General features: G+C 41.7%; 3 protein-coding genes across 3 annotated transcripts; 2 read left to right on the forward strand and 1 right to left on the reverse strand.

The window, feature by feature from the left end:
* Positions 1-2,235: 2,235 nt before the first annotated feature.
* LOC118413746 (tolloid-like protein 2) lies at positions 2,236-14,096 on the forward strand. The gene is made up of 8 exons (XM_035817276.1): positions 2,236-2,382; positions 3,503-3,535; positions 5,826-5,928; positions 9,925-10,021; positions 11,080-11,186; positions 11,916-12,121; positions 12,631-12,824; positions 13,818-14,096. The coding sequence occupies exons 1-8, from the start codon at positions 2,328-2,330 to the stop codon at positions 14,094-14,096; spliced, it is 1,074 nt and encodes a 357-aa protein (XP_035673169.1). The 5' UTR covers positions 2,236-2,327.
* A 1,626-nt stretch (positions 14,097-15,722) lies between these two features.
* Positions 15,723-17,343, forward strand: LOC118414899. Its single transcript, XM_035819191.1, has 3 exons — positions 15,723-15,828; positions 16,256-16,366; positions 16,747-17,343. Exons 1-3 carry the CDS (start codon positions 15,733-15,735, stop codon positions 16,924-16,926), a joined length of 387 nt encoding a protein of 128 aa, XP_035675084.1. The 5' UTR covers positions 15,723-15,732; the 3' UTR covers positions 16,927-17,343.
* A 1,855-nt stretch (positions 17,344-19,198) lies between these two features.
* On the reverse strand, positions 19,199-23,011 carry LOC118413747. The gene is made up of 6 exons (XM_035817278.1): positions 22,777-23,011; positions 21,197-21,937; positions 20,699-20,875; positions 20,285-20,383; positions 19,638-19,801; positions 19,199-19,396 (listed from the first exon to the last, which is right to left on the reverse strand). The coding sequence occupies exons 2-6, from the start codon at positions 21,912-21,914 to the stop codon at positions 19,199-19,201; spliced, it is 1,356 nt and encodes a 451-aa protein (XP_035673171.1). The 5' UTR covers positions 21,915-21,937; positions 22,777-23,011.
* Between the last annotated feature and the right edge of the window lie 4,158 nt (positions 23,012-27,169).

The raw sequence follows: 27,169 nt of genomic DNA on the forward strand, positions 1-27,169 counted from the left end.
TATGAGCTTCCTGTAGAGATTCCTGTAGAGTTAATCCCAATGTTTATTTCACATAACAACGGCTCTTTCCCACATGCAAAATAAACGACTAGATCGATTTGATATTATTGGTGTCCAGCTCTGCGGCTTTCTTGCCTTCCTAGGCCCCAATTTTTACCTCCGCTAATTTCCTCGTTATCGTCGACTTGCACGGTGGTTGGTTGCTAGGGGCAACTTTTAACTGCAGGGGAGGCCAGGGTATCAGATTACCTGAGCTCCCGCGCTCTCCCCCGGCCTGGGGAACCTAACGGTAACTGGAACGTTAACATCTTCCAAAAGATCATGATAGTTAGAAAAGCAACCCCCGCTCGTGCCTCGTCGTTGAATTTTATTTCCTAAGTCTTTCCAAAGGGCGCTTCCAAGTAAGAGACGAGCGGGTGCCGAAGGCATCCGAAGATCAACGAAGCCGATCGCGGGAGCTCCGTAAAACAACAACAACAAAAACTGGTCTACGCAAAGCATGATGGGAGTATTGGATTCCCTGGTGACGCAACGTTTTGCGCAAAGACCGACGGGGATGCGGAAGTAACAGCGGTGTGTATACTTCAAATATAACCATGTACGTGTGTTGCACAGTCTTGTCTCAATATTTTCTGAAATATGCCAAGTTGGTTGCTTTAGAAAGGGTGTTTGGTGGACAAAAAAACAAATACCACATTTATATTGGCCCTACATCTGACTGAAAAACCGAACTTTTTACATCATATACGCAATGATTGTAAGATCAAACTTTCTGTCTTTCAACTTTGAATTTTCAACTTCTACTTTAAACTGTGTTACAGCAAAGATAACGTTGAAACATTATTTTCTTACACTCAAAGACCCGTAATTCAAAACTGCCCATATAGTCCCCAAAGCCCTAAGACCCAAATCTGGAGATATTAGTTGTTTACAATTTAAGTCCTGAAAGGGTTGATTTGCACGCGTTTTGTAAGCGACTTAAATGCCATGTTTGGTTGTATGTCGAGTCGCACTGATAGGGGCATGGAGTAATTGATACCGCCGTAAACAAGTTATATTCAAGGTCACCAATAATGACGCCAGCAGCTTCGTTACATGTCACACGTTCCAAACTAAAAGGAAGCAAAACTATGCCGACCATATATTGGTTTATATTTGTGAAAATGTTTGGTTTTGTTCTGACGCACGGCACCGGGGAAAATAAGGGCGTTTTCCGCGTGTTTACGGTGAAAACCTGCGGTTGACCGCAGGTACCCTACATAGAACACCTGTTCTGTTCGATTACGTCAGATCGAACACGATTCTAAACTCCAAATAGAAGTCTGCGAATTTTGGGCCAACTTTTACCGTCGTGCTGACCTTAATGTAAGGGCACAACCCGTCGTACGTGCAAATAAGTGCTGTCTACGTGGACAAAACGTGGGCAATCTTTTGGGATCCGTAAGTGGTGAGTACCGTCTCCGTACGAATTCGTAGGGAACCTGACGGATTTTGGAGAACGCAAACACGCCGTAGAACTTTACGTGCAGGCAAAACTTTGTGGGCTTTCAGGCAGCGCGTTCGCCTGTACAGCCTTAACGTTTTCAGAAATACGTGGCGGACGTGGCCTCCCCCCCCCCCCCAAAAAAAAAACTTACGTCCAAAATGCATGGCGTACGGCGGGTTGTGGATTTAGCTTTAATGTCCTGTCATTCTGCGGTAAACGTGACTAGCATATGGGAAATACACGAAGCGAAAACACAGACAGACACACGTACGCAGGCACAACGGAAACAATGTCCACTGTCTCAAGGAGGTAACAAATACAACGAAAAGTCTAGCCAGTAAAAAAACCTATATCGCCCAATACGGATGTTTACATTAACAGTTGAAAGAAATATTCCCACCATCTTTGAGAACAAAAGGAAACAAACTAGCTTTAAGATTTGGGAAAGAGTAGCTCCTACGAGGTGTAGAAAGTATACAATTGTGCCTATCCCAGACTTTATTAGGAACGCTAATACACTTAAGTTAAACCAATCAACTTGTATTTTGACCTTGGAAAAACGAAAACAATCCACGACAAAAAAGACGACTGTTGCAAGTGGGAAAATCAAATCATCACCTGTAATCCCAATATCCACTTCACTTTGTCCCAAGCCCTGGATACCAACATTCCGTTTTCCTAGCAACTAATGAGATTTTTAAAAACGACGTCCTTTACTCAAAAGAAGTCTTCAAACCAAGAAGAAAACGTCAGACATAGCAGACGTGCTAACAAACGCACCCCGTTGTTAACGGAAATTTTGCCGGGTGGTTCGTAAACTTTTGCCGGCACAACGTTTGCCATGGAGGGAGAATTCCTCTTCGTTGCGGTGGTTCTAGTGCTGAGTGGTCACACGGGTGAGTACGTTTTGCCAGGCATCGCTAAGATCGATTACTTTTAGTTGTTGTTCCTTTTTTGCCCAGGGCGTTTTCGCTAGCATTCCAATCTCAATCTAAAGTCCGCAATCATTAAGCTTATAAGTAGAAAAAAGCGATATCAAAGTAAAACTGATGAAAGCTCGCCCGAGGGTAAAAGAATTTCAAAACAAATCTTGATAGAAATATTTTTAAACCAGAGCTCGAGCAAGATTTTTTTCAGTAAGTGCGTAATTCTATTGGGGGGATTGGAAATTGCACGAGCTTTACTCAAAATGGTAGTTCTACTATATTTTTGCATAACCGGTTCGAATTGATTATCATATTAACATATGTGTGTATAGAAACTTGATTGTATATCTCTCTTTAAGTTGATGAATGTTAGGCATTTCAGATACGTATTTCGTTATAAAAGATAAAAACCAAACAGCTGGAAAGAGTATATAAAAGTCTCAGGCGTAGCTCCATTCGATTACCTTCAACGGTGAACTCTTAATGTATCAATTCACACTTCACTGAGTAAAGACATTGGTCTCTGTCTAAATGGCCAGGCCCTGTCCGAGACTTCGTCCAATTCGTATGACGTACTTAATATAATATACATATTGGTATATTTAAGTCTTTCCTGGGAAAGGAAGTCGGAACTGAACAGCAAACATTCGTTCGTCCAGAGGTACGAGGTATCTAGAGGTAGATAGAGGTAGAAATGGCATCAAGTTTCCTGGCTGTTTCTGTAGAAGGGTATATTTTTTCCGGTATGGATTGGTAGCTCTTCCCGGTGGGGACACTTTCTCGAACACGGTACCCCCATTCTGCGTACCTTTCCAAAGACGGATGCAGCCCAAACGTATCTACCTTACGCAGGATTGAACTTGGGTCTCCTAGTTACTAACTCATTGTAAACAAGAGCTTAACTGTAGGCTGCTACCAATTGAGCTACAGGGACATCCCTTATGTTACCCTCACCTAACCGTGTGTTTTTTTGTCTTTATCTACTCCTTGGTATCATGTCCTTCTCGACCAACGCACCAACCGTTTACTGTGGGACTTGGGTCTTCACGTGTGTGGCCTACCGACAACCCTTCGTTGCTAACAACTACAGAGGGACAGACCACTGTGGCAAACGCTGAACAAGGTATATACTCATTGCTCATATCGTTGTACTGAGAAATAGGTATAGTCGTCTCTCTGTTGCAATTTTCACTGTTTTTTTCTTAGTTAGAATAGTGTGTATGTATTATATTCCTAACCCAATATGTTCATAAGACATAAAAGAAGAGTAAATTTTTATATTGGGACGCACTCTGTACTCGATCCTATTCATACCCTGTACTTAATATGCTAATTATGCATTCAGACGAGCTCTACACTCAGTCTTATACATTTATACGTAATAGAACAAGTTTTAGTATGCAGCTATGGTGTCTTCGGCGTAGAAATTCATGCTTCAAGTTGTAAACAAAAGTGTAATTCGTTTCTGAAAAAAAACAAACTTTTAGTTCTAAAGCCGGCGAGAACAAAAAACTGAACTTTTCTCGGTAAGATCAATTCAGTCATATTAATCATTGGTAGGATTTAACCCTCAAGCACCCGACCTTTTTTTGCGACTAAAATGACCGAGTGGGGTCCAAACGGACCCCAAAATGTTTTGTTCATAAAATCTCAGTACCATGTCTTATCGGCGAGCATTATATATACATTGCTTCGTTAATGTAAGAGGAAGATTTTGAGATGTTAAGGTGTTGCTAATTCCAACTCATTATCATAATTTATGCAAAAGTTCAGAAGGACCACGTTTTGCACTAAACCTATTCCCACCAGATAGGGGAATTTTGAGGCCCTCAGAAACATTTATGTCGCATAACTCATGAACGGATAGAGCTAAAGCTACGAAACTTGGTAATTTATCACAGAATATTGTTTGCAAAAGTTTTTTGTCAATAAAGTAAGTTTATCATTTTTTGGGGTTGCCATGGCAACCATATTCTAACAGGCATATTTTTGCCAAAATTTGACAATTTCAATATTAACAAGGTTTTCTTGGTAAACTACACCTGTTTTCTGACAACAATTAAATTCTATGAAATTCAATGCAGTTTTCATGACTTAAAATTTATAATTTATGCTAATTTTATGACGTCATTGGTCAAAATCCAAGATGGCCGCCCTGATGAGGCAAATGACGTCATAATGTCGTCACATTACATGTTGATGACCCAGAAATTTTTGTGATGATTTCAGTTTACATTTTTATTATTGTCTGAAAGTTTGGTATTCATACTGTAAGTGGTTAAGGAGTTAGCCTCCAAAGTTTGTTTTAAAAACTGCACATTTTTGCTGGGGTCCGTTTGGACCCCAGAGGAACTGAACACAAACTTTCTTAATAATTTCAACATTATTGTACCAATCATTGCGAAAACTTAGGAGAAGGTGTAAGACATATTGACTGACAAAGTCACGGAAGGATTTTTTCTTCAGATCAAAAATGTTGAAATGGCACTTCAAAATGTACGCCTGGGGTCCAAATGGACCCCACTCGGGTGTTTGAGGGTTAAGACAGCCACAAGAAGCGTCCGAGTCCAGTTTCTTAACTGAACGCACAAATATAGCTACTGTAGATTTCCACAGGTTTCACGTATCGTTTATACCTTTGTCACATTACGCGAGAATCGATCGGACGACAATTCTGCGAGCTCTAAATGACATTTTCGTAAGACAAATGGTGTTCTCACGATAATCCGCGATTTCTCGGGATCGCCGGCGATTGCGATTTTCAGGGGTCGTACGATGGCCGCGGTGCAGCGAAACATGTTATCAATACAGTCCTGTCATATTTGGCGAAAATCGATCGATTCTGCGGCAATCGCCCGAGCCTCACTTATAATGATAAATTTATTGCACAACAAATTGTCCAAGGTAAAAGTATGGCTTATATGTGACAGGGACGGTTTTCAGGTGAAAAATACGCGCGCGCAACCCTCTGTCGATCTTAAATAAGGCCGATCTTCCAGCGGTAGGCTTGAAGATAGTGGATGATGTGACAGGGGTGTAACACAAGCGACAAGTCGCCGGTGATCTCTGAGTTCGTAGAGCTTGTACCAAGTCGCCTGCAGATCGTGCAGATCGTGCAAATCAATTGGCGGACGCCAGTCAGTTGGGTGACGTTCGCCCGACTTAGGGCCGACGTACGGCCGACTTACGCCCGACTTACGTTTGTTTGAATGTCTTTAAATATGAGGATAATTCTGACATTGTGGCCCCTGTGGTAACATGTAGGCTGGCACACATTTTTCTTTCGTCATTTCTAGTTTGTCCGCGAATATCGTGCATTTAGACGTGCTCGGTACCAAATATAGTACACTTAGACATTCACGATATTTATATATCTAAACTCATATCTACATATTTTGGCGTATAATTGACAGGGTGTGGACGAGCGGACGGGGGTTATATGGTCATACGTGGCTTATCCGGCGCCATCTCTAGCCCTGGTCACCCTGCCATGTACCCATCTAACTCAGTCTGCGCGTGAGTATATACACACAACATTCTACTGTTTATGTGTCGTGTTAATCTTATAACGTAGTCGTCTCATTATCGTGCGGTACCCATTATTGTGCGGTATCATTATCGTGCGGTACCCATTATCCTGCGGTACCCATTATCTTGCGGTAACTATTATCTTGCGGTAACCATTATCGTGCGGTACCAGTTATCTTGCGGTTACCATTATTGTGCAGTACCCATTATCGTGCGGTACCCATTATCGTGCGGTACCCATTATCGTGCGGTACCCATTATCTTTGCGGTACCCATTATCGTGCGGTACCCATTATCTTGCGGTACCTGTTATCTTACGGTAACCATTATCCTGCGGTACCCATCATCTTGCGGTACCAGTTATCTTGCGGTTACCATTATTGTGCAGTACCCATTATCGTGCGGTAACCATTATCGTGCGGTACCCATTATCGTGCGGTACCCATTATCGTGCGGTACCCATTATCTTTGCGGTACCCATTATCGTGCGGTACCCATTATCTTGCGGTACCTGTTATCTTACGGTAACCATTATCCTGCGGTACCCATCATCTTGCGGTACCAGTTATCTTGCGGTTACCATTATTGTGCAGTACCCATTATCGTGCGGTAACCATTACCGTGCGGTACCCATTATCGTGCGGTACCCATTATTGTACGGTACCCATTATCGTGCGGCAACCATTATCACACGGTAACCATTATCGTGCGGTAACCATTATCGTGCGGTACCCATTATCGTGCGGTACCCATTACCGTGCGGTACCCATTATCGTGCGGTACCCATTATCGTGCGGTACCCATTATCTTTGCGGTACCCATTATCGTGCGGTACCCATTATCGTGCGGTACCCATTATCTTGCGGTACCTGTTATCTTACGGTAACCATTATCCTGCGGTACCCATCATCTTGCGGTACCAGTTATCTTGCGGTTACCATTATTGTGCAGTACCCATTATCGTGCGGTAACCATTATCGTGCGGTAACCATTATCGTGCGGTACCCATTATCGTGCGGTACCCATTATCTTGCGGTACCTGTTATCTTACGGTTACCATTATCGTGCGGTACCCATCATCTTGCGGTACCAGTTGTCGTGTGGTAACCATTATTGTGCGGTAACCATTATCGTGCGGTACCAATTATCATCCCGTACCATTACTTAGTATTTGAAAATATAGAATTTGCCCCCACTTGCTAATACGGGACCCTCCAATCTCTAGCGGTAGGTCTCGCGAGACTGTAATCTGGCCGCGCGCGCGCGTGATTTGACAGTCGGACGGTAACAGCCTTTAGCAGCCCAGCGGCTAACAATGGCTTCTCCCAGCATCGACTCGATCGAGTCAACTTCAGAGATTCGTTGTGCTATTATTTGGCAACATCCGCCGGTAAATCGGCATGCCATGAGCAGATAATATTGTTGTGAACCTATGGACTCGATATCGTGCTGTAAATTTGCAAATTTCTGGTCAATTTTCACAATTTTTGACGGGCGGTTTATGCTTGCTTGTCGTGAGAAAAACGTGCATATAGGCGCGTCGCCTTACTTGTAGTTACTCGGATGAGTTTGGCTCAAGCCGTAAAAATATCCCACAAAAGCGTACAAGTACCATTATTGGATCCTTGTAGATCCAAACACGTAAGACCTTCGGCGATTTTGACCGTAAATTAGTCGATGGCAACATATCGGCCTTTGGGAGTTTACGCGTACGTGAGTTGGGGAGGGGAGCGTGTTTCCGTGTATATGTGTTCGTTTTGATCAAGACGGAGTCACTTTTCCGACTATGTCTATGATTTCAGTTTTCGCCGGCTGAAACTCCACAAAAACGTGAAAATATCGATGTAGGGTCCTTCTGGGTAGAAATCTAGCATGGTTTTGGCGGCTTTGTGGGCAACTTTTTATTGGTTAACTTCATACGTGATGAGTGGGTGTGTCTGCAAATGTATAACGTTTGGCATTTGCTGTTCTTTTTCAGATCAACGCGTCGCGATCGAAATTTACATCATCAGGGAAATACTGCAAATCATATGATGCAATAGCCGTATTTCATGTTTTATAAAAGATGTCTTAACATATGGTCTTACTCGATCTCGTAGAGCTTTGCAACTCATGCTTTTGAGAAATGATAATTACATGTATATATCATTAGTGTTTTTTCCAAATGATAGACAAGTTCTCACAGCATTTACAGTATTGACGAAAATAAGCATCCGATAAGTAATACTTTTGGGAAATGGTAATGTTTCATACACATAATCATTCAAATGTGCATTGTATTAAAATGTGAACTTTCAACATCTCTGACTGTTTTTGTGTGGCATAATTTTTGCAACAAATGAGACATCGTCCTACTCAGACCTAAGACAGGTAAGGTGTCCACTTCCCTGTGCTATACATAGTAGTCCACTGTATTTCTTCATACATATCATAGAGTTTCTTACCTCCTTTGGCTCTTTGAGTGAACAGCTCCGGTAGTATGGCTGTTTTGTGAAAGTGGTCAAGCTTTGGGATATTCTTCTTCTGCCATTCTGAGTCTACTTTAATTCGTTCGCAGAATAAATTATCCATGCCAAAGTAGACAACGAAGTCCGCCCAATTTAAGTTACAGCAATAGACATTCCCTTGCACTTGGTGGTGGTACCTGTGTGACGTTTTGAGTGCTGCACTGCTGTCTACCTTTGTTAAGAAAAATGTCTTATTCTGGACTGCCTATTTTAGCGTGAGTCCTTTCTTTGAATGGGGACACAATGAATACACGAATGCGTTACTGGAAATACATGCAGTAGATGTACACATTTCCCGTTAAAATGTATAAAAAACGTACATTTCTAATTTCATGTTCATGGTGAAATTATCCCTTCCGAGCTGTCTTTTTACCAGACAATCCCAGTGCTTAAGTAACGTGTTATCATCAAGTACATTTGGGGGGATCTTGAAAAATATGATGCATGTTGGCACTTTCTCTTCATTAACACACTTGGACTGACGGCTATTGCATCCATATGATTTGCAGTATTTCCCTGCTGATGTGAATTTCGATCGCGACGCGTTGATCTGAAAAAGAACAGCAAATGCCAAACGTTATACATTTGCAGACACACCCACTCATTACATATTACATTAACCACAAAAGTCGGCCACAAAGCCGCCGAAACCATGCTAAATTTCTACCCAGAAGGACCCTACATCGATATTTTCACTTTTTGTGGAGTTTCATCCGGCGAAAACTGAAATCATAGTCGGAAAAGTGACTCCGCCTTGATCAAAACGAACGCGTATACGCGGAAACACGCCCCCCTCCCCAACTCACGTACGCGTAAACTCCCAAAGGCCGATATGTTGCCATCGACTAATTTACGGTCAAAATCGCCGAAAGTCTTACGTGTTTGGATCTACAAGGATCCAACAATGGTACTTGTACGCTTTTGTGGGATATTTTTACGGCTTGAGCCAAACTTATCCGAGTAACTACAAGTAAAGCGACGCGCCTATATGCACGTTTTTCTCACGACAAGCAAGCATAAGCTGCCCGTCAAAAAATGTAAAAATGACCAGAAATTTGCAAATTTACAGCACGATATCGAGTCCATAGGTTCACAACAATATTATCTGCTCAATCGATTTACCGGCGGATGTTGCCAAATAATAGCACAACGAATCTCTGAAGTTGACTCGATCGAGTCGATGCTGGGAGAAGCCATTGTTAGCCGCTGGGCTGCTGAAGGCTGTTACCGTCCGACTGTCAAATCACGCGCGCGCGCGCGGCCAGATTACAGTCTCGCGAGACCTACCGCTAGAGATTGGAGGGTCCCGTATTGCGTTTTAAAAAGGATTAAATCGTAATTGCAGGTGACAATTGCAAGTTACGCAGATTTCCGTCACTTTTTCAATGCCTGTCGCAAATTTTGGTGAAGTCCATTGAAATACCTGTTTAACATAACTTGATGACGTTATGACTGCCCTTCCAATTGTTTCCGCTAGGTGGAGGATCATTGTCGATGAAGGTCAGCGGATCGTTATAGTCTTCAACGCGTTGGATATTGAAGTCGACGCGCAGTGTAGGTATGACTACTTCCAGGTAAGACGATAGATAAACAAGACATATTAGTAGGAACTGTTCGGAAACCTCATATCTTCATGAAACATTCTGATTATGCAAATAGCTTCAACGTCCTCCTACTCTATGTAAGATTCATTTCTGGGCTTAAGTGTGATCAGTAGTCATTTAAGCAGAAGTGTTCCATTTTCGCACATGAGTGATTTTGGAACAGTCTATTGTTGCATTGGGAGGAAGATGACTGAAATGTGCTGCATTTGCTCTCAAGCAAATGCCGGCCTTTCTGATTTTTTTTTTCAAGTTCGTCCCATTTCACACTTTCGGTACACCGCCCTTACCCAGTCTCTAGTAAGTGTTGTTCGTAATAGGGCCTTCACACTGAAACCGAATTACCAGGAATCAAGTAGAACCAGAGGGAATGAAATTCGTGCCACATTCGGGCTCGTTCCGAGTGGGAATTCCACATGGACCTTATATCCCCTTCACACGAGTAGGGAAGGGGCCAAAATGCCGTCAGAATGGAAATTATTTTCCTATTCCTGTGAATTCGTAGTGTAGTCTTGAAATTCTCACTGCATTCCAGATATTCTTTTGGCCACATTCTGGCAAGTTTCGAAGTGTCTTGCCGTTTCGGTTCTCCATCGAATGAGATAAAAATGTTTCCAACAATGTTGGAATGCCGTGGAATGCGGTTATACTGCAGCTAGAATAGTTAGAATCCACTTAGAATACAGTTTGAATGCCATTCGATATTTTTCCACTTCGAATGCACATCGCTATGTAGTGTCAAAAACTTTCGGGCCAGCCAAAAGAACGGGCACAAATATCTGGAAATGACTGGAGTACAGTGAGAATTTCTGGAACACGCCAGAAATTGCCAGGAATAGAAGAGAATTCCGACATTCCGGCTGATTATTGCTCTCGTGTGAAGGGGACTTAAAGGAGTCCGTGTTTCAATTACTGTACATTATGTGATTCAAACACTAATGCGAAATTGAATCCCCTCGAAATTGAATTTATTTACAGTATACAATCAACTACTACTAAGTATATTTTCCCTGCAATGACTCTTACTATAGATTCGTGACGGATCGGAGCCCTCTGCCGCTTCCCTGGCCAAAGTTTGCGGAAACTCCCTCCCGAGCCCGGTAACAAGTTCGGGGAACAATGTACTCATCACCTTTAGGTACGGTGTGTAGCATTTCTTTTTTTAACTAACGCTAGTTCACCTTTGTCCGCAGGGGAACCTATGTCCGTTTTATTTAAGGTCTCAGAACATAGTATTTATTCGCGACCCCCGTCCCCAAAGTAGTTCGGGTACTTGCAAAGGCCGTAGTTATTCGTCCGTGCACAACAGCGATGTGGAAACTGTGGTGATTGTAGAGGAATACATCGGTGTTGATACTGTATAAGTTTGATTACGTTGCTTTTTCGGCCGGCGGGAAAAACAGATATAAAATTGGTGGACGTGGTTTCAAACTACAATAATTTTCAAAATAATACAATTTTGAAACCACATCCGTTGACTTGATATTCCTAAACGTCACGTTTGTAGAAACAACGGATACATCATATAGGTCGCCCCTATTTTAATGGAATAAACCTTTCATTGATGTATGGTGAGTTTGGTGCATTCAGGCATGTTATAGGTGTTTTTAAGCTTGTTTTAATTGTTTCGGTAACATCTATCGCGTCATTTTTAGAGTGGATATGTGTTCTAAAATTGACGTACATTGTCATACTTTAATGTACAATTGTATAGCCATGATGTTCCATGTAAGTATGCTATAAATGCTTATATATGGATGTGTAGTTTGTGTGTCCGTGAAGTATCGCCCATCCACGTACATTCTCGTGTATTCTCGTGAATTCTCGTAATCTCTCACACTCTCTCGCGTAACGTTACATTTGTTAGGTCCGACGACAGCGTTGGCGGCGAGGGTTTCGGCATAGAGTGGTCGGTGGAGTGCCTACCTACCCTGATCTCCTGTGACTACAGCGCCACCTGCATTAACCAGTCAAAGACATGCGACCTGATCAATGACTGTAACGACTGGACAGACGAGGGTGCAGATTGTCTAGAACAGGGCTTGGGGGCTTATGCAGCGCTCAAGAACGCTGGTATGATATCTTCTTCTTTTGTAAAATGCCCCATGCCATGGTTTAAGGTATACTATAACAGACTGGAATATGCAATGGGGGGAAGGGGTTAGACATATGTGACATATACTAAAAGTATACGAAATACTGTAAATGCATTTAAGTTTGCGGGGATTTAATTTTGCGGTAGCGAGGAAAGGATTGTTCGCAGTGGTTTTAAGTTCGCGTTAGCACCATACTCTGTAGTTTCTTACTGCCATGGAAAATGTTCGCGGTGGTGTTGAGTTCGAAGTTGCTATAACCACCTCATAAAACCATTCATTCGGTGGTTTTAGCAAAAGACCGGGCGTTATGACACCATATCACCTCGGGGCAGGTCATTAAAAAAACCCTTAATTTATGCATATGGAAACCTTATTTAGATAAACGATTGGTTGTAGAGGTTTTACATCATTTGACCGTATGAGGTCGTGGAACTCTGTATCTGTATATATTAACCTGAAAGTGTTGTCGCCATTTTCGTACCATAGGATGCTCAAGTAACATCGAGAACATCGTGGAAAACGGAACTCTGTCCACCCCGAACTACCCGAGCTTCTACATCGCTGGGATGGACTGTGCATGGACCCTGAGCGCGGCCCCTGAGTCGGACGGGCGCTACCCCACCATTCTCGCCAGCTTCGACGATCCATTCGGCGTCGCTTGCAGCGCGGGAAACATTGAGGTAACTATGTTTGTTAAACTTAAACTTCCACCCCCCCACCCCTACTTTTTTCATTTAAGACTGGTCAATTCAAGTCTTTTTCAAGGAATAGATGATACACTGCTTTTGTGACGTCTCGTCATGTAACACACGTAACTACAAGAAGACTATGGCAACCCCCGTCTATATAATATTGATAGACTTCCGCAACTTATGATCCACTACTCACCGAGTCACGTGTGTTTTCTACTTAAGGTGAGGTCACAGAAGCAGTCGATTGTCCAATTCAAGACAAAGACTGGAGTTGAACAGTCGAAAATTTGGGTCAAATTTTCCATAATAACTTGTACGAATACAGATGCACTTTCAAGTGAAGGTAAACCGTGTGTGTGTTTATGCACCAATCCTGGCTGTCCATCACAATTAATGGATCAACCAATGAGAGGATGGCAATTATCTGTTCGACCAATGACAGAATGGCTGCATGACCGTCAGATAATGTCATTTTATCTAATTTTATTTTTCATTTCTACGTTTTGACGGGGGTGGCCACGAGATTAGTCTATTGCATGCCTTTGCCAAGAAGGTTACGTTTCGGGGGTTGTGTGTCCATTGTGCTTTTGTTGTGTGTTGGTCTTTTGAACAATTAGGAAGGAAACGGAATTATCACAAAAGCATATTTCACAATTAGGGCCAAAAGTCTTAAAAACTCTAAAACTTTAAGGAATTTATGTGATCTTCGATTTCCATCCAAACTATTACCAAGTTTAGCCCTTACACTATTAGTATGTATTGGGTAGCGATTTTCTTTGTACACAAGACTTGCGATTGACCGTTTATTACACTCCTATTAGCCTATTAGGGCAATTTGATGAATTATTTTGCGCAATGCAGGTAAGTGTCGCTGCTAACACATGCAGTCCCAAACGTTACGTTATTGCATTAATGTTATAGATCGTGCGTTTTTCTACCATGCGGTGTCCAAACGTTAAAGAACAATATATATTCTTACAGATCTCAACAAGCGACAGCAACGGGGTAGTGGAGAGCACGACCGTGTGCGGGGACCAGGCGGGGCCCATCGCGATCGGCGCCGAGGAGGGGCAGACCATGATCCTGACGTTCTCCCCGAGCTCCGTCCCCATCGGGCAGGGTTACCGGGTGCAGTGGAGCCTTTGCCCGCCGGACTCTCTGGCGTGTCCGGTGACGGGACAGTGTTTCCCTCCTGAAAGCGGTGTGCTGAGCTGTCCAAGCCTCATTACTACAACACAGGACATGTGTAAGTTTCATTGACCTCCACCAGACCTTCAGGGGATCCACCAGCCATTCGCCATGAATGTAGTTCTGGGTCTAAAACTTCCAGATTTTTTTTCTTGGAAAAAATGGGTAGAATTTCTGGCAGTTTTGAGATGTATATGATAGTGGTGGGTTTCTACTTTCTGATTATGGCCGAAAAGCTGAGTTTTTGGTGTTTCTAGGTGATATAATGTTGGGACTATTTCCTGGTTGTGCATGGGCCTCTTCACTTGATGGTTATGCGTTTGAGGGGGTGGGAGGGTTTGGGGGTATATTTTTTTGCAAATTATGCCGTAAGATTTCCAATGACGCGGATTTTATCACAGCTGGGATGATTGGCTTTCATATGAGGGTAAGTTTTTAATCACAGTAACGTCAGAAAGGTGAGTTATTGCCACTGTCTTTCTCTGCTTTTTTGGGTACATTTCAATGGGCCAGGGATTGCCTGGCGACTGCCCTTCATATGGAGGTCATCGAGGGGATCGTAGAATTCGATTAAAAATTGGGATATTCGTCAGGGAAATCAGTTCTCGGTAAGGTTAATGTCCCCCTCCGGTAGACTTCCCTGGCAAATTATTCTCCCTTTAGAGCCAGCATAGTCAGTCTGCTGCAGACTTTTTTTTGTTAAGCTGCAGGAAGTGACAAAGATTTATAAATGACATCGCCGCCTACATTGATTTTCTCATGATTTTGAAAATGAACAAATTTTGTCTGTTTCTAACACCAGGACCATAATGACAATCAAAGCATAAGGAAATTTTTTTGAAGAAACTGATCCTTTTTTTTTACTTGATTGTGCCCACAAAATTGTCTAAGGGAAGCCTTTGGCATTCCTAGCACATTTGACAGTCTCCCCTCCAATCCAACATGGCCGCCGTATCTGGAATGACACTTATTGCCTTGAGAATACTCGATTGGAATTTAAGTCATAACCCTGGTGTCTATTTCTTCATATCAGGCGTTTGAGTAGCTATAAAACGTTATCATATGATGTAATGTCAAATCTTGCGTTGCTATAGCGACCGGTGCTGGTGGTGGCACCGCCGCAGAGGGTGGGCACGCGACAGGGGGAACTCCACACACAGGCGCCACCATGCGTCAAGGCATCGTTACTGCAGCCGGGTCTTCTGACAACTCCACAATGTACACTGAAGGTAAGATGCACTCTGCCTTGTGTATTTTCTGTATCTAACGTGGAAAGATCTATACTTTGCCGACTACGCCCAGGGAGTCAATACATACAGGTGTGTGTTTGCTTTAGTTGGTGTGTATTCGTGGTTATTTGATTACGCTGTCATGTTTTTTGTATATAATGTATTCGTATGGTACTGCGGCGTAACATTAATGTACGTTTAGAGAATGGCAACTCCAAGTATTCTTCCTTCAAGCAATGACTGTAATTAAAGGCTTGGTAAATACATGTACTTCCAAATTTCCCACGGCTGACAGTCCATCTTGTTCACTGAGAGTGATCTTGTCTCGATCTCGCGAGAGAGCACGAGGCTTGATCAGGCTTGCGTAGATCATCTGCCCCCTTCTCCAAAGTCGTACCTATCCCTATTCCGCAAGGAAATCAATAACGTTTAGAGAATGATTCTCAAACTTGCTGTCCCCTGCAGGTCCAGACAACACCATGTGTTACCACTGCGAGGGGACATCGCGGGAATGCATGACGGGAAATGGCCTAGGGGGACATGCCATCAGGTGCCAAGAGCAAGAAGCATGCTGGGTAAGTTTTTTTAAAAACGTTGATTAGAGTTTGTACACTTTTGATACGAACTCCACATTCTAACGTTTGCTTTTAGAATAAAGTGACTTTGCCAATGAAACAATCGTTAATCTAGTTATATATATAAAGTCATTATACCTCCTCTAACTGATGTGGTGCATCTTTGCTTACTTTCCAACACATCAGATCGTAGATTTAACGTTTGTTCTGAGTATGGCCCATTCACAAGTTTTCCCAGATAATTAGGTCCAATTTGAGGTCACGGACTTCGACCTGATCCTCCGGTTCTGAACCGTATACGTGTACTTGGAAATTCTGTACTAGTACCCACCACTAGTCGTAAATGGATAGTATTTGTAAGGCTAGTCTTTATGATACCGCATGGTGGCGCTGTATGGCAAGGAGCTAAATATTTTTTCCCCACAAGGTGGAACGAATCGGAGAGGATTTCAACGTGTCGTACAAACGGAGCTGCAAGCCTTCGTGCACCGACTACTGGAAGTACGAGACCTGCATGACAGCCGACAGGCAAGCAAAGGTAATAATAAGCTTTGGGGACCAGTCACATTCTTACGATTTTCGTACGATTGTCGTAGCATCGTCGTACGATTGTCGTATGATCGTCATACGATTGTCGCAGGATCGTCATACGATTGTCGTAGGGTTGCCGTAGGGTTGTCTTAGGTTTGTTGTAGAGTTGTAGTAACATTGCAAAATGAAGACATTCGCGTGATAGCCTTCCGCATAAGTCGTACAAAACTCAACTGTTTGCCTAGCTAAAAGGAAGATCTTCGAGATGGATCATTGTCTAAAGTTGAGAAGTGTTCGAATGTTGATGATGTACTAACTGCTTTCTGACTATGCTCACCAATATCTGCGATGATCATGCCCCGTGGGTATCTGTACGTTTATTTTCAGATGTGCAAACTGTGCTGCACGGACGATCGGTGTAACACCCACATCCTGACGGGCCACAACGACCCTCGGGCCCCCGTCCGAAGTGGCAACAGTGGTGCCGAGGGGATATTGGCGTCCCTCGGGCTTATGTCCATCCTCGCTCTCGCAATGTGTGCGGATATTCTCTCACTTATTACTTAGAATGCACCCCCTCCCCCTAAAATTTAGCTGATAAAGATGTTGTAGTATGAAGACAAAGCAGAGTTTTGACAACCTCTCATATAAAATGTTTGGAGGTTGGGTTAGACATACAATTGCACGAAATTGTACTACAAAAACGTCAGCACATATGTAAAGCAAGCTCATTAGCAAAGTCCCACCAAAGGCCTTGACGATATGATGTGAAGAGGCTCTGCTAAACCGGACGGAGGTTTCCAATTTTGTGGGCGTGGCCCCTATTACCAGCTGTCAATCAATCAGAGAATTGCCTAAATGTGTAAAGTGGAAAACTCGGTTAAACAGAGCCTTCCCTCTGTACAGGCCTTCGGGGAATGTTAGTAAAGATATTAAACATAAGGAATTTAACTGTTTCGCACGACTAAAAGTTGCTTTGTGAGAAGCTTTCGTACGAGAACCGCCATCTTTCTTTAGCTATTATGATAGATAACCATGGTATCAATCCTTGTTTGCTACACCATGTAGATAACCATATAACCAGAGGGTCAAAGGTCATATGGGTTAAATGATACAAGTGTGTTATTTTGATTTTACCACAATATGACAATTTGCCAACTCACGAGTTATACATATATTGATACAGTCTAGAGGATTTAATGTGTTGAGCACAATTCACTGATTTGAACGCATTTGAAATACGACAACTGATTGTGTTCTTTTATTTATGACTTTTCTGGGAACAAGATCATGATTCATGCCCATGAAAATCGTGCTGGAGGGAACTCGTTCCCAGAGATGGCATGACCGAGAAGGTATGATGACATTTTGTGTTCCAAATAAGTCTTGAAGAAAACACTGTTATGTTATGTCGTTTGAAGTAAAGTCCTTGTTTTGTATTGTTGTACACATCTTTGTGTTCTTTGTCGTTTGCGCGTTCGTTTGTTACGTTATCGCTTATTTGTCAGAATGCTAAAATTACCTGAAATATTTAAACTTCTTTCAAGACATTGAAAGAATTTTGAAAGTAAATGCACAAATATCCATCTAACCAATCAGCAATTTACAAACATGTAGGTCAACCTTTTACTGTTTGAAAATGTTTTAAAATTTTGTATTAGTTTTGAAATATAAACTGAAGTTACTATGTCCTCAAACATATTGCTAGATACGAGCTACGTCGTAATATTAGAAATCGTTTCAAATAGTCACTTATCTTAATTAGATATCTACAGCCTACAAGGGTTTCCAAAATGTTAGAACAAAGGGCAAGAAATACTAATGGTATGATGGATATGAAATAGTGAATCGGTTCTTAAAAAATCATTCTTTATCTATACAAATTGGTACACACAAATAGCAGCCACAAAGAATTTTACATAGAATGTATTTCAAACGGATGAGAACTCAATATTACATTAATTTGATTTATAACGAACGATTAACCACAATGGTACCATTTATCTATGCATATACATTATGCCATATATTTTGGTAATGACATACAATTTTAGCATATAGAACAAGCATTTGCAAGCAAATACAATTTACTTGCAAAATCACATCTAACATAAATTCACACCAAAGCCTGAAACATATATTATTTACAAGCATGATACATAAAACAGACATTTATTCAATGCACGCTTTTATAACAGACGAAAATTCTAGAAGTTTTCTTTTCAAATTGTAACAATGAAGTGCACAGCTGCACCTTTACTAAATGAGATTACTTCTCAGTCCTTATTTTTTTGCTTTGATATATTTCATGGTAAGGATCCCCCCCCCATATAGAGTATTACATTTCCCTTTCCCAAACAAGGTAGGAAAATATAGTCATCCCTATCTAAAAAGCTCCTAGACTTCATACTCATGAAGTTGCATAACTGATTTATCAAAAGCCATCTACATATTTTGGGCTGTCAAAGCCATGTCAAGTGCACTCAGACAACAAGCAAAACATCATTATTTGCATATTTGTATAATATCTCAGTATCCACTGCAAACAAAGCATTTTAACTATTTTTTCAGTATATAACACAAACCTTAACATTAGCTATATACATGCAATACTTATCTGTATGCATCAATATTCTTACAGTGTGCTCACAAATAATACGAACATTACAATGCTGTGTTACACATCTTACATACTGTTTATCGGTTATTCGGATGAATTTCCAAAGAAAACTCTTAGGGTTAAAGTTCCATAAATTTACTTTCCGGAAAACCAAAGCGCAAACAACAGATAAAAGTAAGGCCTCCCTAACGATGGTAAAGGACGAAATTGTATATTTGTCTAAGCATTTTCCGTGTTACCATACGAACCCCTGATTCTCTTGACCCCCCAGTTCCACGCTCCTGACAACGCTCCTGACAACCCTCTTGACGCTGCCCCGCGTGCCACTGCCCCAAAAAAACTTCCACCCACTAATTCATCCACGCCTTTCACCACCTCACGTAGAAGTCCCTCCTTATATGGCAGTTTGGGTACTTCCTGTAAAATTCTCCATGTCATTAGTAGTGCCACGGTTTGCTAAAACTCCACAAGATAGTGAACTAAATTGGAATGTTGTCATCCCCCCCCCCCCTCTCAAAATTGAAAATATACCCGAGAACACAACGTTTCTTGGAATGAAATATACGAACATATGGGCTTACTCTTAACATTTTCTGGTATTTACATAATTGATAATGGGTTCTAGTTGTAGATAATCCCAACAACAAAATCCTCTTACCTTGATGTCTTTTAAGTTAATTTTGGGGGCCTTCTTTTCTTCAAAGTGTGTCCTGATAGTAGCCTCCGCGGCAGAGAGACGGTCAGTTTTGATGTCACACTGTAACGCCACCAACTTACGGGAAATGTAAAGCACGGCAATCTTTCCATTTGGCACAGGAAGTCCTAAATGTTTGAAATAAAAATCTGATCAATTACACGATGTATATAGTACGTAACTGAAGAGCCTGACACCAAGTCATGGTAACTTAGGGCATCCCGAACTGTCGCATGCCAACGGCTGGAGTTGAGGTTATGATTTTGCCCAGGTCACGTTTTCAAACGGGAGCCTGGCCGGGCTATATGTGTTGACAAGAAGTAGGATAAAAAAAGACAACATGCAAAAAAATCAACACGTAAGGAAAACCTTTTGTGCATATCTTTTTTTATACACAATTTTTATTTTCGTTTAGATAAATATCCCAGCCGTTCAGCAAATGTTACCTAAACATTAGTTAGTAAACACATCAAATTATTAGCTTGGTAGTTTCATCACAAACTGAAGGTTAAGGTTTTACCCCCCCCCCCCAAAAAAATGGCGAATTGAGGCACGAGTGATATCTTAAACCAACTTGAAAACAAAATTTGATACAAGAAACTGCAACTTGCCTGAAATGGGCACATCCCTTTCAAGAAAGTCCAAGTTGTCACCTTTGATTTCGATTTGGCATTTCTTTGCAATTGTACTTCTGGAGTCATCCGTAGCATCTGAGTTTGGAAAAGAAAACAATTTTATTATTATTTATTAGGAAGTGCTAAGTGAAAAGGAGTTTTGGTTACGCATCGGAGGTATAAAAATGCTGCATTTGCAAAAATTTCAAAAAATTCTCAACAGGTGTATTTCTTGGGGAATGGATTTTGCTGTACCTTGATGATTCAAGAAACTGTGGATATATCTGTTAGATATTCAGTTAATTATTTAGGAGATTAATAGATTTCATTAAGTGTCTTGAAGCATAACGCAACTGTGACCATATTATAGACCCGTATATCTTTATATATTGTAAGCTTCATCTTACGTACCTTTCACAGTTAGTACATGTACTTTAAGCTTCTTGATGCGTGCGGGAAAAATTGGGTCCGTCATGGTGACGTCACTGGACCGGCTGTTTTCGTCATCAGATTGGTATGTCGTCCCTCTCGCGATTTGGAAGAAAGTCGTGCGGTAGTTGGACATCCTGTGGCACTGGAAATCCTCAGCTGAAATAAAAGAGAGAGAAAATCGTCAGACACATGCCTGTGTGTATGTGTGTACTTCTCCCGATATTTTAGTTCAGCACAACATATGAATGTATTAATCGTATGTGGGAGGCTTAAGAAGACGACGGTCAATGTTGATTTCATAGCTCCTTGATGTGTGGCCTTCGTAATGTAGAAAATTGTTCAGTTTTTGCATATTTCAACGTCAATATAAAACTCTACAATGGCTCGCTCTAAATATGTCGTGGACGTTAGATGTCTTCAAATTTTGTTCAATATGTAAACATTTTATTCTTTGCTTGTGAATCGACAAAACATTACCTTTCCAATCTCGGATGTCTGGTCTTGCGTACTGGACAGCTCCGATATGGTCCAGGAGGCTACGATTCCAATGACCGCCCCCACCGGCCTTCGTCGTACTGCAGCTGATGTGTAGATACCATCCTATTGGCACGTAAATGGAATCTAGGTCCAAGTCGGCCAAGTCTTTAGGCATACCTTTGCATTTGCCAAGCTCCTCTAGCAGACGACGGAGCGCGTCTTTCGCACCCTCTATAAGGAATTCGGTGAGGAGACCCAAAATAACCTTAACGCCGGGTGACGAACGCTCAAACTTTTTCATGACTGTTTTTCCTGCACATTGAATCGTTTCCGCTAGGCGGAGTATGTACGGCACGGGGTCTTTTTCGTTGATGATCGTCAGCAGATGAGGAGAGAGGTTGTATTCCTCTACAAACTGCTGGGCAACGTCATTTCCGAAGTACGGGGTGCCGAACGCGATCGACTTGACGTTGTCGGTTGGTTGATTGTTGGAGCGCAGGTGCATCATCATGTTTATGGCCACGATGTGTGCAACAGCGCCCCCTAGGCTGTGTCCGCAGACGACAATGCGGCTTTTGCTGTATTTCTTCAGGATGCGGTGAGCGGGAACGCGAAAGGCCAGGTCCATGAAGCCCGCATGGTATTTCCCGATAACCCCGGAGCAGTGATTGTCTCCACTTTGACCCGCTGCCTCTGGCCATAGCTTCAAGTCGGCCATGACGTCATTGAAGTCTGACGTACCTGTAGTGTAAGACATACACTTGTTGTGATGGTGATTGACATACCATACATTGGTGTTGAAAACCATTGACCACGTGAATAAAGGTACTAGTAGATGACGACAATAGTCAAGTCACTGACCTCATGCATCATTATGACACACAAACCACCACTCAACTTCATTTTGTATACATTGCCATAGCAATGTATATACTAGATGATAAGACCCTCGCTGTGTCTCCTCTCAATCGTGCTTTTTGTATAGCATAGAGCCTGAATGTAGTATGTTTTCATGTCATTAGCAAATAGTCTATGGCAACATTCTGGATTTGTTTCACATTACACGTTTCTAAGAACAGTGCATAACATTTATCTATTGTAACAGTTACTTTATTAGATTAATTCCACTACTAGTATGTTGTAAGTTGTCTGTACAATACAACTTTAACTAAGTTTGCCATAGACTGTACACGCTCTACAAATGTTGTGCAATAAACTTTGACTTGACTTGACTTGACATAAGCGGCAGTGGAGGGGGTGTGTATAAACTTTCCGGCAATGTCGTCACATGTCCGGAAGCTCACATATGCTTGCACTATACGTACGTAATTGGCCCCTTTGAATCTTGCTTCTTGCTACGTTGGCGTTGGTCAGCAGTCAGCCAATCAGATATTCAACTCACCAGCCAATCACATTGCTTCTTGACCGTTGGTAGTGACGTGATTGGCTGATAGCTGCCGCTTCAACAGCAGGACGTTGAGTATCATCTGCTTGGCGGGCGGCTGGTCAGCGCCAACGCAGCAAGCAAAGCAACACAGGTCGTAGGCAGGTCCGCCAGTAAATGTGTGACAATGTCTTACCTTTGAATGCGACGAAAACCTCTTCTTTGTCTCGAGTTTCGGCCAGGAGGTACCGTACAGGACCATACCGGCTGACGCTGACCCGCTCAAAATTGTGCAGGTCCCGCTCTTCCTTAAAAAAACTGTCGAATGGCGTCGGTGTCGGGAAGGTCGGACAGATACACGGCCTCGGAGCAGATCACAGCCCGCTGGACATCCCCTGACTTCATACTGACCCCTTCTGTCTTCAACTTGTACAGGTCTGTGGGTGATGATAGACATAGATCTTACAATTTGGGGTTACCTTAATAATTCTTAGAGTTAATACATAATTAAATGCTCGTTTCCATTTTGAGAAATAACGCTGGTATTTAGGCATTATGTTGTTAACATTAATTCGACGGATGGCGGTTTTAAGCTGCAATATTTTGAAAATATTGCAGTTTACTTGAAACCACTTAAATACCTAAGATTTTTCATTCAAACAATTTAAGGACATACTATTAGGTTAACCCGCAGATAAAGGTAAACCAGGCCTCATTATTTCGTTCATGGGTATCAACTTTTAATTTAAAGTCTTTTCTTTTAATTTGATTTACGGCGATGCCTCCCTCCAAAAACATTCAAGATCAGACCAATGATTCTGACCCAAATTGAAAGGAAACGTATGCCCAAAACGTAAAGCTACCTTGAATTATTCATACGAATTGAAAAGGTACTTTATAAAGCTATAACGGTTTACATTAACATTTAACGAAGTTTAAAACTAGTACCTTCTTCTTCTCCTTCTTCTTCGTCCTCTCCTCCCCCCACCTCGTATTCTGCGTTGACCTGTAATTTCGAAAACGGCTTGGTGGGTGGGCCCTTGTGGAATCTGGTCAACTGTGTCTTCTTGTCTGTGACTACTTTAGGATAGAAATCTAACTTGAAAACTTCTTTCAGATTATGTGGGGTGGCGTCTTTGAGTTCAAGTCTTTTCGTCCTCACAGATGAGGTGCCCGTTTGCGACGGTCGGGTGAAGACGGCGGTGTCCAGGATGATTCCAGGCCCTTCCGGTAGGGGGTGCACTTGACTGGCATTTACGCTGGCGCAAGTCCCCATGTTTTCGTTTCAGGTATTGCTATAACGGTAAATAAAAAAAAAAGAACATACGTTAACGTATTTGTACAACACTTGTACAAGGAAATGAGCATCGACTTAAGGATGTTCATTTACTTCAACCCTAAACTAGTTCCAGTACCAAGAAAACGGTAAGGGGGCCTGAAACTGAATTTGATGTCATCAAGTCCTGCCAACATACCGACTAAAATCTACCCATACCGTCTTGAGTTAAATACATACGAAAACACTTAACAAGGAAGCACAGCAAACGCAGTACTGAACAACACACACAGAAATACGGAGAAACACACACACACACACACACACACACACACTCTCTCTCACACTCACACACACACACACACACACATATATATATATATATATATATATATATATATATATATACACACATACACTATTCCATACACACGACATAGCACACACACAAATGCACAGACATGTATTCATACACAAAAACACGCGTGCAACGCGGTAATATTATAGTTGCTTGACCAAAGTCATTGTTCAAAGGGTTTCTTTAGACTTTCAAAGTAGGCTATAGCGATAGTATTGGGTTTCCTGTGGTAAACAATGCATGGGTGATATCATTACATTTGTACAGGTATAAGTACATTCAGTCCAGGGTGTTACCAGGCAACATCCACTCATGCAGGCAAAGAAGTCGGGGAATATGATATGGTGTTTTTATAACAGAAAAAAATCCAGTCGCCTTAAAAACATGTGATTTACAGCACACATTAACTTGCGAATCGACCCTTTCTTCTTCGTTTGTGTTTGTGTGTTTATGTTTGTGTGTGTTTGTGTGTGTGTATGTGTGATTATGTTTGTGTGTGTTTGTGTGTGTTTGTGTGTGAGTGTGTGTGTGTGATTCCGCATGTGTGTGAGTGTGTACTATGTGTTTGTGTGTGTGTTTATGTGTTTGTGTGTGTTTATGTGTGTGTGTGTGTGTGTGCGTGTGTGTGTTTATGTGTGTGTGTGTGTATGTGTGTGTATAAAATGTGTGAGAATACAACTCGGTATATTCCTATCACCCAAGGTAAACCAGCCTCACCACGCCCCATGAAAGGACGCAGGGAAATTCGATCCGCGAAAGGGAAAGGACCGAGGTTTGTTTTGATGTCATACCCACTCCAGAAAACACAAATTTCAATTCAAATTGAGAAAATGTTGTTGTACTCGGGGACAAAGTCGTAAAAAAAGGAAGAAGCTAGCTTAGAAAGTGGAAGTTCGAAACGACTGAAACTGTATCCTTGTGGTTGCCTTTGAATGTTTCTTAACCTTTATCGCAAAGACGTAAGCCATATGAACACGTTAGTAACGATATAAAAATAGTACGTAATGAGCCCAGAACTTGCTCATGGAACCCACTGCAAATATAGGCTACTTAGAATTTGCCCATAGCTAGCCTTGCATTCACGGCCACCACACGTTGAAAGCGTTATACAACAATAAGGGTATTTTCAAGAAAAGTATTAAACTTACCTTGAAAATACAAAAGTTGGTTCAAAGTTGTGTCCCCCACAGTCACAGCGTTTCTTACTACAATGTTCCGTCGTCTCTGGGGTGCTTGGCGCTTCCCTAGCTCGACATTTGTCCTTCCGAGAACTTTCACTTTTGAAGATGTTTTCTTCGCGTCGCTACGTTTAAATGTCACGTAGGTTACCTGATATCATTTAGTTCTCCACGGTAGCCAGTTTCGGTGCCTTACCTCCTTTTTTCATGTTTGCCAAGGATATGTGTGTGTTTTTGTCTGTGTATGTATGCGTATGTTTTTTTCCCTTTTTACTATGCCAGTTTAATTTTGGGGTATTTTCATGATGAAAATTGCATGAATTTTAACATGAAATTATATGCCGCGTTGTTATTTTGATGACATGGCGTCTTCTAGCTATAGGGAGACAACATGGCGCTTGCTTCTTTGATGACATGGTGTCTTCTACTGTTACAACATGGCGTCTGCTATTTTGATGACATTTCTTCTTCTTTGGACAATTGTAAACAATGCATCTCCTACTTTCGTCACTTTCACAACATAGCGTTGTAAAGGGATTTTTGAAACGTTCAAACCACAAATAAAGGGTTGCATTTGCTGTGACAATTTTTTTGCTAACGATAGGTGAGATGGTTGTGCTCTGAATTAGGCGTTATCATTATTAAAAGTGGTTTCTCGCTGCAATTGGGGCACCGGTACGCCAATGCGGGATTCGAAAGATTACTCAACGAATTTCAGAGATGAAGAACTAAATTTCTTATAATTACGTTTTGTGTATCCGTTGTCTTCTAAGCTATTCGTTTACGTATTATGCATTATCTGAAGTATATAACAAACGGCGAAAATAACTCAACAGTGCCGCAGAGAACGGACCCCGTAGTGCCACAAAAGTGCCCCATGTGCTTCCGTTCCTTTGCCTCTCATTCCTCACTTATTTCCTACTTATACAGAACGTTTCGTACTTATCACGATCATTTCATATTTATTAGTCTATACAATTGTAAATTTAACAGTAAGTTTGTTTAATGATTTAATTCATAGACGAAGCATGATTGAATATTTCACAATAAATATTTATTGATCGTCCTTTAAAGATGTACAACAAAAGTTGAAATTGAGTTCCTTAAACACATATTAAAAGTGCTATATGGTGAGTGATGGAAATATTTTCATAGAAGAAAACTCTTGAAAATTCAGAGAATAATCATTATTTCATGCTAAACAGATTAAAGAGAAATCTCCATGTATGTGACAAATAGCATTTATACCTCAAGCAAAAAAGAATAATTGATCATAGAAAATAAAGTCACAAAGATATCAACATTACAAGTAGCTAGTATAAAAGAGACAAAAGTTATGCTTATTCAAGCATCATTACAAAGGAATAACTTAATAGTTGATGCTAAAAGGGAATCTTGGCTCTATCACCTTGACTACGATGTAAACTAAAGAAATGCAACCAACGTTTCTAGCAGTGTAACATGTCATCTGCTCTACCGTGGATCAGCCAGGCTCTCTTCGGGGCAGGTTAAGCTTCCTACCGCCGAGTTACTCTTTCGCACTCCGTAGGTGTTGTACGAGAAATCGTGTTTGGTTGGTTAGTATTACTTAAACTCCTACCGGGTGCCAAAAGTTACCCAGGCCGCAGAAAGTCTCACTTCTTCCAAGGAGAACCTGATGAACCCGCGGTTAACTTATTACTGGTTACTTGCTGTGGGCATCGTATTTTTTTTGGTTTTGTACAGCTGCAGAGAAAGTCCAAGTATTGTCGCTCTAACCATTTTGGTTGTCGTTTTG

Source organism: Branchiostoma floridae, chromosome 4 (genome assembly GCF_000003815.2).
Source record: "Branchiostoma floridae strain S238N-H82 chromosome 4, Bfl_VNyyK, whole genome shotgun sequence".
Classification (NCBI taxonomy): domain Eukaryota; kingdom Metazoa; phylum Chordata; class Leptocardii; order Amphioxiformes; family Branchiostomatidae; genus Branchiostoma; species Branchiostoma floridae.